The sequence below is a fragment of the Caloenas nicobarica genome, chromosome 9 (genome assembly GCF_036013445.1).
Source record: "Caloenas nicobarica isolate bCalNic1 chromosome 9, bCalNic1.hap1, whole genome shotgun sequence".
Lineage (NCBI taxonomy): Eukaryota > Metazoa > Chordata > Aves > Columbiformes > Columbidae > Caloenas > Caloenas nicobarica.
Window position 1 is genome coordinate 7424713 of NC_088253.1, and position 13606 is coordinate 7438318.

The 13606-nt window shown below is 38.4% G+C and overlaps 1 protein-coding gene across 2 annotated transcripts in view; it reads left to right on the plus strand.

Moving 5' to 3' along the window:
• SLC6A2 (solute carrier family 6 member 2) overlaps nucleotides 1-13606 on the plus strand; it is a 70223-nt gene that overhangs the window by 47083 nt on the left and 9534 nt on the right. For both annotated transcript variants that reach the window (XM_065640724.1, XM_065640725.1), the window contains exons 9-11: nucleotides 2775-2903; nucleotides 5551-5650; nucleotides 11196-11296. In XM_065640724.1, coding sequence (XP_065496796.1) covers nucleotides 2775-2903; nucleotides 5551-5650; nucleotides 11196-11296 — 330 coding nt within the window. The remainder of the gene's footprint in view (nucleotides 1-2774; nucleotides 2904-5550; nucleotides 5651-11195; nucleotides 11297-13606) is intronic.

Sequence of the window (13606 nt, forward strand, 5' to 3'; positions counted from 1 at the left end):
TCGCCGCTATGAACTATTACTACCACCAACCTGCAGGAAGGTTTTGAAACCCAACTTGCAAAACACAAGCCACAGTAAAACCTTGAGTAGGACGGTTTCTAGAAGACATTTTTACATGTGCTGAAATTCATTAATCTGCTCAAGACAGACAATATCTGAAGGCAGTCTGATTTCTTCTACAAGCAATGATACAGAATCTTCTGTAAATTTAGTCAATTTTAAAATCACACCAGAATATTCCCATAGTGGTTTTATTTTACTGCTGTCTTACTGATGACTTTTATGGTACCCTGATATTCAGGATGACAGAAGCTTCAGCCCAGAAAATATCCCAAGTCATTTGTACTGCTTTGGTCTTGCCAAAGAGGCATCAAGAAAGCCTGTTATATTCAGGCTAAAAGTTGATTAATTTCTAGGAAAAAAACAAACAGAGTCTTTAAGGAATAGTGAACCATGAACAAAAAGTCATCATTTTTAGTAGGGTAGGGGTTTCCTTACTATTCTAAGGCATAAAAGTCTCTTTCAGCATTCTGAACGTACAATGGCAAAAACAGTGTTTCCATTGCTTACAACTTCAGAAAACTTCATCCATTTTCAAGGACAAGAAAGGGAAGGAATGAACTGACACTGAGAACAAAACTAAGAAAAATGAGGTTGCAGCAGGAAGCTTTGATAATCATTGGCAAACAGCTCAATGAGATCCTGTAGAGTGAGGTCTAAGCTGTAAAGGTCAGATTCAGGTCTAAATGTTTCCAAAGAGTTTGGATTTTTGGATTCCAGCTCAGGTTCAAAGAAGTTTATCTTTATACACTAAGATCTGGATCCTTATTCAAAACATTGAGGCCAGATTACATCTGAGTTTATAGCTTGGCCATTTTTTCAGCTGTAAGAAAACATGAAGGATGGAAAGGAAGGGTTCAGCATAGTGAAGGGCATGAATGACCCAGCAGGAACAGGGAAGAATTAAGAAGAAAATACATGCTCAAAAGTGTCTAGATCCAAATCAGTTAACTTTGCCACACAGACATAATTTAGGGCAATGTAAAGAAACATTTGAGTGACAAAGACACATGGCTTTAGATTGCAGAACCCACTTTTCCTACAGTGGAGAAGGCTCTTTCTTGTAGAGCTAATGAAAATACTGTGAACTGATAAACTGTGGCCAAGCTTAGCTCTTTCTTTCTAAAAGCTGAAGGAACTGCTGGTTCACGTTTTGTTCAGGGTTTTTCATCATTCAGATAAGAAAACTCAGGCCATGCAGTACTTTCTTATGGTGGTCTTCTCAGCTCTCCCCCTACATTTGACTGATCAAGTCCCCGAAAGGAAAATTAAAATTTTTAAAGCTAAAAATCAAATAAGTCAAAGTTATAGAGGAAAAATTATATATGAATACTTTTATTCACGGTCTGCTCTGGCATAGAAATACAGACATCTGTACTAGAAATGGAACTGTCAAAATGTTTAAGCAAAGAGAAATCTGATCATGCAATTTTAAGCAAGCAACAATGAGAAGGACAGAAAATGGAACAAATGTTTGCAAACATTTCTTTTGGAGTTGTATAAAACTTGGCATACAGAATTAACAAGGGGAATAAATCACGACACATTAAGAAGTAGTCCTTAGCCCAAATAATCCAAGCTGTCTCTTTCCATTTTCAACTTCTCCAAGACCACTTAAGTGCCAACACGGTAACAACTTCTGAGAACATCAAATATTAAACCCTCTTAACTGCAAGGCACTCACTGATGCCCTCCCAAGACATTAGGAAATACAAGCCTACAGTAGGTTTTGGGACATTTTACTTGTAAACATTAGTTACCTTAAAAAAAAAAAAAAAAAGAGAGGTCCACTGCCCCCAGCAATTTGGCTCTAGACAGGAATCTGCTACCAGTTTCAACCAGAGATATTGATTTTATCAAATCCTTATGGGAAAGGGACAGGCTATATCAGCACCTGCTAACCAACTATTGTCTTGCACCAAACACTCTAGGTCTTGCCATAATCTTTCAGCATCTGAAAAAGAATGGAATCCAGCCTCCCCAAAATATTAAATAAATTTATTTATTATGACAGGAGACTGGAATTCATTTTCCAACTTGGTGGTGGAGGGGGAGGCAGAACGCTTTCTTTGGTGAAAGGAATTAAAATTCATAACCACCTATATGACCCAGCAATTTCAAGGAAAACTTGAAAAGTACCTTTCATATATTGCAAAACAATGGCTAATGTTCAGCATTAACTTCTAGGAAAAAAGATAAAATTCTTTCATGTTGTCAACAACAAGAAAAAAAATTACATCAAGCTTCCTATGTTGTGATTCTTCCAGGTCTGCAAAGGTTTTTGTGGAACTAGATTTGGTTAAACAATGCCTAAACTGAATCTTTGTTCAGTACATTTCCCCTAAATGCTTGTTGTGTCTGTCTTTGTATTAGAAATCTGTTAAGGAGTTTGGTTACTTAAGCTACCAGCTTTTGCTCCAAAGTATATTAAAATGTATATTATTTTCCCCAAAGTACTGTCTCACTACCCTGGTGAGTCAAAGGGTCTGCAGAGGATCTGGCTACCGAGACGACAACCATGGCAATTGACGTCCAGTTCCCTGACTCAGTTCTCTAGCACAAGAAAATAAATGATACCTCAGAACGTCCGAGCTGAAACGTCAGAAATCATAGGGTGGTTGTGAATTAACAAAGCTGGTTTACATTCTCTGGTCTGTATTTACAGCAATCACTAGCATTTAACCAGAAGTCTTGCCTTCCCTCCCCTTCTTCAGATGGGCGGAATGGAGGCCGTCATCACGGGCTTGGCAGATGATTTCCAAATTCTGAAGCAGCACAGAAAGCTCTTCACCTTTGGGATTTCTTTTGGCACTTTCCTACTTGCCCTTTTTTGCATCACCAATGTAAGTACAACAAAAGTTTCCATCAACAAGCTACCTTAAAAATGCACTTAACCTGATCAGACAGAAGTGTGAATAGGCTCAGGTGATTTGTTAAAAATTTTAATTTTTAAACAACTCATGGTCAGAACGTTACTTTTAGTCTTATCTGCATGATGCTTCTCTGCTTTTTTGCACAAGATCATTAGCTATCAAGCAAACCTACGAGTCTTTGTTCCAAAAAAACTGCCTGCTACTGTTTTTGTTTGGGTTTCTGGTTGTTTTGGGGGTTTTTTGTTTGGGTTTGTTTGTTTGTTTAAATCACATTAAATAGAACTGTGTTGAGTGCTTACTCCTGTGTGAGGAACTAAGAATTTTAAGTGACCAGACCCTCAGTCATCTGGCCACTCTCGAAACAAATAAGAAACACTCACTTCTTGGGAAAAGAGTTTAGAATAATGATCTCTCCACCATGTGTTTCTTCATGTTCTTTCATGTACCCAGATCTTATCTCTTAGCACCATAAAAAGCACACAGATAATTTACCCTGAACATTTAGTAACCTGTATTTATTCCTACCATCATCCTAAATGATTTGCCTCACTAGGATTTAACAACTAATTAAAAGATGACAATCACAGTGTTCTAGGTTGGAGAGAACTTTCCTTTTTTTACTTTTTTGACAAAAAAGAAAAAAGCCCTGTAAGCAAAGATGCCAAAAATGTCAGAAGACAACAAACTTGAGGCATTCATGAAAGTAGGTGTGCCGAACCTCTCCCCTTCCCTAGAAATTATTTCCAGGTCTATTAAGATGACTGAAATGGCATAAGTTTATAAATAACAGAGCTCTTTTTACTCTCAGAGAATACCCCGATATTTTTACTCTAGTTTCCTCAACCTGGAAAACATTCGAGACACTAAAAACAGACATATCATTTAAAATACCTATCCTTTTAATACCACGCTCTCTGCATTGTTACCTAAAGAAGTGAACACGCTCCTTCCTTATTCAAAGATTCAATTGGAATAAAATTTCCTGAAATACAAGATCAGAAGAAACACCGTGGTTAAAAACCTAAACAGGTGCCAATGGTGCAATTCCACTGCCCTCAAGTCAGCTAAAGCAGTTCAAGTCAACAACCTAGCTCTAGCTTTAAAATCACAGCACCTCTTTAGACTTCAGTTCACCCCAGCAGCTGGAATGCACAAAACTGGCCAGACCTGTCCAAATGTGTTGGTTCACATAACTGAACAACATTTCTAACGTGTACAAAATACAAAGAAAAACCCTTGTGATACCATCACGTTGAATTAATCTGTTTGATTCTGTCCTCCGAAATTTTAAGGCCGTGTTTTCAAAACATGTTTCTTACAAAACCATATTTGTCATTCACTTTACTAAGTCTGATAGCAGAGACATTCATTTAGAGCAGGTGTAGAGCAAAAACAAGAGGTCAAACTCAAATGTCATTCAATAAGCAACATTTTCTTTCTGACATAACAGCCAAAGTTCATTCAGTTTCCGGACAAGTCCCCACAGAATTAAAAACCTAGACAAGGCCTAAGAACTGTTCTCTCTATTTTTGTAAATACGCACAGCTGTTTCAAAACAACATTTTTTTATAAGAAAAAAGAAAACTGATTGACTGCAGAGATTAAAATCACCTAGAGATCTAAATAGTACAAGTGTTATTTTTACCATGGGTAAAACATGGAAAATAATTCATTTGTTGCTCCTTTTGTGAACAGACATAGATTAAATTTGGTTGTATAAAAAAATATTTTAACGAAAATCTACTGCAACCGCAAAGACATCTGTTGTTTACACGTGACAAAGAAAGTCCTGAAACACTCTGTTCAGGTTCATTTTGAAACACGTGAATATACCATGGTCTTCCATTTCTCATTAGCCTGAACCAAATAAAATGAGAGGTAATTTACACAAATTCATACCACATTGTAAAATGGGACAAATTGCAGCTAAAAAGTCCTCAGTCATGCACCACTGAAGAACAGAAATGTGCTGTTGCAGAGGAAGATGATCTCGTTCACTCTCTCCACTGAGCAAAGACTTGCTAATGCCATAGCAAAGACACTAAACAGGGAAAAGCTGCCTCCGTGGCTGGGGTGGTAACAGAGACTTAACATGCAGCTGCTCCCTTTGCACGGACATTGGAAAACAGGGATCCAGGCACTCTGGGAAAAGGAGACAGCAGTCTAAGGCTGCAGGTTCACTTGACTACAGAATGATTTGCCTTAGGAACACAGTGAGAATGGCTTGTGGAAACTCTTGTAGGACTCCATTCCTGCCAGTCATTTAGGAGATGTTCATTAACCGCTGTAGACAGGCCCTGTCCGACAAGCTGCTGAGCATTCTCCTGAACAGCCAGTGCTGTCAGAGCACTTACTGATTGTGCTAAGCTGAGGCTTCCGTTTCCCAGTTCAGTGGGGACGTAGGTGAAAAGAAGCATCTTTAAAAGAGCGGCAAGTCTGATTCCACTATTTTGTAGGCAAATATGAACACGGGTCTGCAGCATCAGCTCCATATTAAAATACTTGGGTTAAGATAACATTTCAAGTAAAGCAGATTTCTGTTAAGTAGATACTAAACTACTGAGATTATTCTGTTTGTAACTTTGTTTTGTTGCACCTTTTAACTCCCCGATGCCAGGGTGGAATCTATGTGCTCACACTTCTGGACACATTTGCAGCTGGGACTTCAATATTGTTTGCTGTTCTGATGGAGGCAATTGGAGTTTCCTGGTTTTACGGTAAGCACTTCATTTTGCACCTGCAATATCTCTTCTAAAATTCCAAGTGCTCATGACAGGCTTGCGCACACATTGTTTTAGGGGAAAACAGCATAGCCTTGTACACATGAAACTATGACCAGCCAGGTTTCGTACAGTGATTTTCATCTGATTTATGAATAGTGACAGGAATGCAGATGTTCAGTGGGCCAAACTTTGAAACCCTGCACAAAGCCAAAGAAAACTGCCCTGTGAAGGAGACCACGGTGGGATGGAAATGTTGCTACTTTTGCCAGTGTTTCACAGCTGTTAACAGAGGTGATGACTTGCAGCAGCAGGTTTATACCTGGTAGTTTCACAGAAAGTAGATTAACCTAAATACAGACTCACCTGTTTCCTCCTTTCCATGATTTCCCCAGGGCCAATCTCAAGATCCCCCCATGCAATACAAATAAAAGTCCTTTGTCTTTAGAGAGCTGTACTAATTCCTACATTAGTCCCTTTTGTTTGAGGCAATATTCTACTTAATTGTAAAATTTATCTTATTTTATAGCATGGTATGGAATACCCAACACCCTAGACACCAGAAATAGTAGTGTTTCTAGTATTTCATACTAACTTATGCCAGCAAAAGGGTGCAGTAATTTGCTTTATTCCCCAATATGGTAGGCTATGGGAGTATACAATGCCACTAGGCTTTGGAACCACTGTATGCCAGCCACAGTGCAGTGATATGCTACGGTACTGTGAAAAAAATATGGCTCTCAATTTAAGTCAGGTCTCAGAAGATGTGCCCAGCTTATTAAATAACTTCCCTGGTTTTATTTGGTCTTTAATATATTTCTCCTCACTAAATTAACATAAATAAAAAGCAAGACACTTGATACACAAACTTCATAAAAATGAAGAAAAACATCTTTTTTCTTTCCCACTGTATAAATGACCACAATGATGGCAAACAGCCACATTCACTGCTCTAAACCCACATGAATGCACTTGGATGACCTTAACTGGGAAAAACCCAACAAACTGAAGTTGTGCTTTCCGCCACAACACTGACTTTGCCAACATAGCAGGATACTGAGTCTGCCTGAGCTCAGTCTCAGCCCACAGGAACTTCACAGTCTTGTGAAGTGTCCTATATTGTCTAATTTCACCAAGAAAAAAAAACCCACAATCCTCTGCTACAAGTGATAAAGTTTACTGCTACTCTCAAAGTGAAATAAAGGTTAAACAGAATATTGCTTACAGTAGCAATACTTGAATATTTGATTATACATACAGCCTGCTAACCTCTGATTATCAAGTTATGAGAGATTACCTGGCCTGTGGCAGTTCTCTCCATCCCTAATTCGGCATTTGAGAGATGAGGTGTTTTTAAATGTCTGAAATCAGTGTTTCAGATATTTCCTTTCTCCTCTATGCCCCCATCCTACCATCCTAGAGGAGTTCTTTTCATGTTCTATCACTGACCCAGAGTTCAGAATTTCCCCTATCACATAGGAAGGTCAGGCAATTCATAGCTTATTCACTGGAAAAGATGCCACCTTCAGAAGAGCAGAAATTACAAAGTGCTGTTAAGTCACCAAATCAAACAGGGAAAAAAAAAAAAGTCAGAATTTAATCTGAATTAGGCATATCTTGCTTTGGGGGAGAATGCTGTCAGTTCCTTGTCACAGAGAGGGCTAGTAAAATTACAAAGATCCCAAAATGAATATCTCATTTTCTCCAAATAAAGCAAAAACATTCTGCATCTCAGGTCTTACACCAGTCATCTCACTGCAATAGTCCAAACTAAAAGTTCTATCTGAAATTGCTTGCTGCTAGATTAATCAAGTTTCTTGAGCACTTGTTTTTCTTCCCAATTCCTTTTAATTCTCATGTCATACTTACTGGTTGGTCACAACTCTCTCCATTATTACCAGGTTTCAATGTCATAGCAGCCTGCAAATCTCTATCCTATAAAGTCTGTATTGAACTTGCTGCCCTGATTCCCAGTATGAGTGTTCTTCCCCAAAAAGTCATCTTCATTTCTATTCAGAGACAGTGTTTGTAGGTAAGATAGGATTCAGCAGGTTCTTAGACATTATCATTCTCACTGCCATATACCTCCCTCAGTCATTTATTTATCCATCCATGCTGTGCCACCGTATTCCTCTAGTCAAACTCTCTCTTGCAGTTAAAAACTGTTGATGAGTGAATGAGGTGAAAGAATGGCATTTACGTGTAAAGCTGTCCAATCTACTAAAGAAATAGCTTTTAGCTTTAATGTACTAATTCTGTCACCTAATGTAAGTATGGACCTAGCACCTCACATGCTATTCTCTCTCCAAATAGGAGAGACACTAGATTTCACCCCTGTAAAAGAGCTGAATGCACAAGTGTGATCACAGTTTAGCTTGGAAGCAGAGGCATAACATATTCTGCAGTTATTAAGGGCAAGTTATTAACTGCTGCTATTAAAATAAGATTTACTACACTTTACAATAGCTAGGCTTTGTATGTGGTTCACAGACTAAACCAGGGCAAGTAAAATTTTGTTCATTTGTTGCACCTTGTGTCCATCATCCATTCCTTTCTCCCTCCTGCCTCCCCATAACCAGAAAAAAATATCTATTCTTTTGTCCTAAACAGCTGACAGATGTTTTTATTGACACAGTGTGACCTGTTGCTTTATAAAGACCTTATTACAGCCCCAGGTTCCATTTGAATTGATTAAATATGGCATCTTCTTGTCTGCCTCTTTTTTCTGATAGACCCCAGTTGCCTTAATGACCCACTTGAATATTAAGCCAGCCTGAAGGCAAGCTTTGACATTTTGGCACAGACCAAAAAGGTGGAAATTTAGTTCAAATTATACCATTTGCTATGACGATTTGCTGTGAAGTTTCTTCTGGAAAAGGCCACCTGTGTGTAAGAGAAGGGAGAGCTAGTTTGTTTTACTATATGGAAGTATTTTAGTTATGACTGCTAGCATGTTACTGTTTTTCCTCTTGCACAACCCTGATATCATCCCTCTGGTGAATATTCTAAGAAAGGCCAGACACCTGTCTCACTGACACCAAACTGCTCTTTGGTGTATCTCTTGATTTTTCACTGGAAAAGCAAGGAGAGTATTTCAATATTCAACACCAAATCTCCAGCAAGCAATCTCAAGTTTTGTTTGTGGTACATCAGTTCCTTCCGGTACTTAAACAAGTCACCCACAGTTTTGGTTTACCCTACAGAATCACAAAAAAAAAAATAGGTAAATGCTTTCAAGAACTGGAAAAAACAAGCCCTACAGGTAGTGTCACCTGTAGCTATCGCTATGTTCTACTCTACAGGTTGATTCTTAGAATGATTATTTCAAGACATATAGTATTGAAAAGGTACGCTGTTGAACAAGCAGTCTAAGAGCATGGCCTACTTATCCCCCATTTTCAGTAGAAATTACAACAGAAAGCACTGTTTGAGCTTTGTGTATGTCTATCTGGAAACCAATAAATAAAATTTTTAGAGGTATCTAGTCCTTGTCTTTGACCTTCTGCACAATGATAAATTTCATTCAGTATTTATAGCAGCTGAAATTCAGTCACTTTAAATTTAATCTAATTCTATTTGCAGTGCCTTCTGTGAACTTTAAAGAGCATTTGCAGATCCTTTTGGCTACTTTGCTTTACCTGTACATAACATGGGGGGAGAGGAGGATGGGAGGAAATCAAAGAAAAGTTTACACTCAAATATCCAGACCTTGTAAATACATTACATCCTGACTGCATGTAAAAGACTAACTAAAGCTATCCTAATTATTTACATTAAATAAATCCTGCTGAACTGATCCACATGAAGAGAAACAATTATTATGATAAACTATACATCCTCTCTAACAAACAAATATACATGGCAAAAAGCTGCATTTCTGCTGTTTACCTAACAGGGTTCGGGATTAAAAGAAAACTTCCTGAACACATCAAGTATAATAAATTACAAACTAGTAGAAAGACATGACAGATTGTACTAAGAGAACTACTTCTCTTTGAGCCAATGTGTCTAAGGCATAAAGTTAGACACCATTTTCTTTTTAAAGTAAACTGAGAAGGACATTTTTTCCCCAGTTTTATATCAGCAATAATCATCCCATTCTAAAATACAGTGTGGAAAACAGCATGGTCTTAGATTAAACTTTCACAAGATACCTCATATTGGTAAGTCCAACCAAAATAGAATCAATTAAAAAAACTGGGAAGAAGCTACCATTCAAATGGATGTTTTACAGTTACCATAAAATGCATGTTTGCTTTGGATAGTAAATTATAGTAAATTACTTAATGAAAAAGAAGTGTTCCAATAAATACTGAAGATGGAAAATGTTCCACTGAAGACTATAGTATTCCAGAAAGTCCAAAGTATGCAGGTTAACGTGAATTAATAGTACTAGAGAAAAAAAAAAAAAGAAGCAAAAAAGATTTTTTGCATGCAGTTGTTCTCCCCTCTGGCCATCATGTCACTAAACACTTGTTCTGGTGAGTGAATCCCACTGCAGGTAGCTAACCGTTTGAGTGATTTTTTTGAATAGAATACTGTTATATAGTTTTCCTGACAATAGATATCTTGCACATAACTTCTTGCATGCTAATATGCAAAGTCTTATAATGAAATATTTTATGTTACTCTCAAGGTTTTGATAATAAACAAGCAATCAAGCCATCCATGTTTCTAAACCCATATTGTATATTCCTGGTACAAGTAGCAGGACTTATCTTTGATCTGTCTTCATCTAATGATTTTCATGTTATTCTCTGCTGTCTTAAGTACTCCAGCAAGTAAAATGTCTGACTATTCTTGGTTTTTACTCACATGAACAGACCATGTAACTTCTAAGGTATCTACAACAGCTACATTACTAGATATTTAGATGCATGTAGAGGTAACGATTTTAGAAAATTCTAGTTGGTATTATAATTTCCAAAACCACATAGAATATTCTTAAAAAGGCCACCTGTGTGTAGCTACTGTACTTTTGTACGTACTTACACCAAACAGAAGCAGCATCTACCCAGTTCCTTGGAAAGGTGATAAAAGGTGAAATGACATTGTCAGATATAATGAACATCTGTGGTATTCCGTGAAACACTGAAAGTACAGTATGCCATTAAATGGAACAAATAAGCCTCCTTTGATAAATTAAGAATCATACAAATCTGCCTCCCTATCAGCGAGCAGTTTGTGTGAGGGTCTGGGTTCTCCTTCGGTGTACTTTTAACAGTATTGAGCAAGTAGGTTACAACAGCTCACAGCTATTAAAAAATGTGTCCTATTCACAGTCCAAATTCTATATATTTGTGAAATGCCACTTTTCAATGGTAATGCTGTTTGCAACAGACCTTAAGTGCTCATAGGCATTTAAGGCTTGGATGTCAAAGTCATGTCAAAGACACATCTAGTCATTGAGAGGAGATCCATGTTGTTACGTATCTCATGATTTGGAAGTCATTATCGTCTGCTGAGAAAGCAGATGTTTTGGGGTATGCCAGCATCTCATCAGTTTAGAATTATGCCAATCTGATGTTCACATCCCTTCTAGGTGTGGACAGATTCAGTGAAGATATTCAGCAAATGATGGGCTTCAAGCCAGGACTCTACTGGAGATTGTGCTGGAAATTTGTTAGCCCTGCTTTTTTATTGGTAAGTGTTGATAATTATTTCATCATGGAAAGAATGACGGTATGTTGTTTTCTAGAATATACAAAAGGTCCCAAGAACAAGATACTCATTGCTATGCCTGCTGTTGTCAGGATGAATACAAGACATTCCAATTTAATTATTTTTTCTCCTCAATGGCATTGGTTGTATTTTGTATAATACATTTCAGTTGTGAAAGAGAAGCTAGTTGTAGCTGTGGTCATCTTCCTCAGCAGGATTTCAAGAAAGCAGCTTTTCTTAGGGAACACAGAATACCTAGGCAGTCTGCTCCATGTGTCACGGAGGCACCCCAAAACAAGTTTAGGTGGACAACAAGGTCCAAAACAAACTTTATTCTGGCCGGAAAAGTACCGCCAATAAACTGATCAGAAACGGGGTTTATACAATTAGTTAGCACTCCGATAACGTAAGATACAGGTTCGGATATTAGGTTAGGACATTATTTGGGGTGCAGCAAAATAAGGAGGATCCACAGCGTGCATACACGTACTCACGAGAAAACAAAACCAGAGCCCTCTCTGCCCCGTTTTGCCCATAAGAGAGAAACACTTGCCTGTCCCAGGCAAGGAAGTTACACTCGTCTGTCCCAGACAAGGAATTTACACTCGCCTACCAGGCGAGGACTTATTAAAGCATATATTCAGTAATTTATCACTCACCCACACGCGGAGGTGAGACACTCCCCATCCCGGGAGGTTACCTCAGACAGCTTCTCCGTCTAAGGCGAGGGACTCGGGCAGCACGGCAGACCCGCAGCTCCAAGGAGACCACACAAAGAGGGTCTCCGGCGGGAACCCCATTTATAGTCTGATCAGATCTGGCTGTGGGCATTCCAGAAGCTTCTCGGCTTCTCTGCGCCCCTCCCCTGAGTGTGGGCATTCGAGAAGCTTCTCAGCTTCTCTGGACTGTGGGCGCTCTTGGCCCCTCCGCTGCTAACGACCCTGCCCGCCGACTCCAGGTCTCGCAAAGAGCCATTAACTGCCCATTGAAGGCCCCAGTTCTGAGAGGAGGATGTGCAACCGCCGCACCAGTTCTCAGGGTGTGTGGGGGGGAAGTGCAACTGCCAACACACCATGTCCCCCCAGCATCTATGCATATTAAATATAAATCATTCTGTTGGGAAAATATACTAACCAGGGATAAGAGGATTGTGTTAGCAAGAATTTACTTTTCATTGGAGGATACCGAGATTCCTGAATTGTGGAATGACACCTTAGAATAACTAATATGCACCTATACCCGGTAAATTAGTTATGTGAAACATTGAAGGGATGTATTAAATACACCTTGTGAGCTGCTTGACATGAAAAACAAGTGCCTCATTACATTTGGGGAAAAAAAAATCCCAGAGTGTGAATTTGGTTGCTTTGTGTAAAGGTTAGATTCAGATCTAAACTACAGTTTTAGATTGGAATCTTTTCCTATCCATATTTGTAAATCAAAAGGTCAGAGTGAATAATATGAAATTTGACCTGGCTATGATTTCAGGAGACTATTAATTGCATTAAAGCTGTGCACTCTTAAAACACTACTGGTATTCCAAAGGTATACTGGGTAGGCTTTTATGACAGCCTTCAGGTCCACTTTTTTTCTTTTATATAAAAGCTTCTGGCCCCAATTCATTAGTAAGTACCTACCAAGCATGTATTAATTATCCTGGAGCACTTCAAACAAGCTGACTCAAGTAGAACAGAAAAAGCTGCATCAAGCATCCATAGGTTTTGCACACTAGGAGACTGCTGAAAATGTAAATTTCACAAAGAGCAGAGTTCTAGCAAGCTAGCTTGAAAAAGCTGAAGTTATTGCCAGTGTAACCTGCAGGTAGCTTAATATTGCTTCATGAAATGGCCCAAATACTTTCCTACCAAAGCCTATAAACATAAGGGTCAGAATGAATCTGCAGGTAATGCAACTTTAAGCCATCACAATGCGCTAATTTTTTTCCAGCTGCAAGTGCTATACTTGGAACATATCAAATTAATTACTGGGTAACGATTTATTTTTAAAACCCATGGAAATTATATCACGCTGGGCAGGGGACACGGGGCAGTTTTGTCACAGCTGCACATTTTCTCAATTTTCTAAAAAGCATAATGGACATTACAATCTTGATTTAGAGAGGGAAAGTAAATATGATTTACCTTCTTACAGCTTATCTTTTGGGTTCTTTATTCAATATATTAAGAAAATAAACCAAAATATGTTAAACTGACCAAAATGCTTTAACTTAGTAATTTATAAGTGAAAACTATAAAGATGGCCACTTGCATGAAAAAGGTAGTCCACCATTAG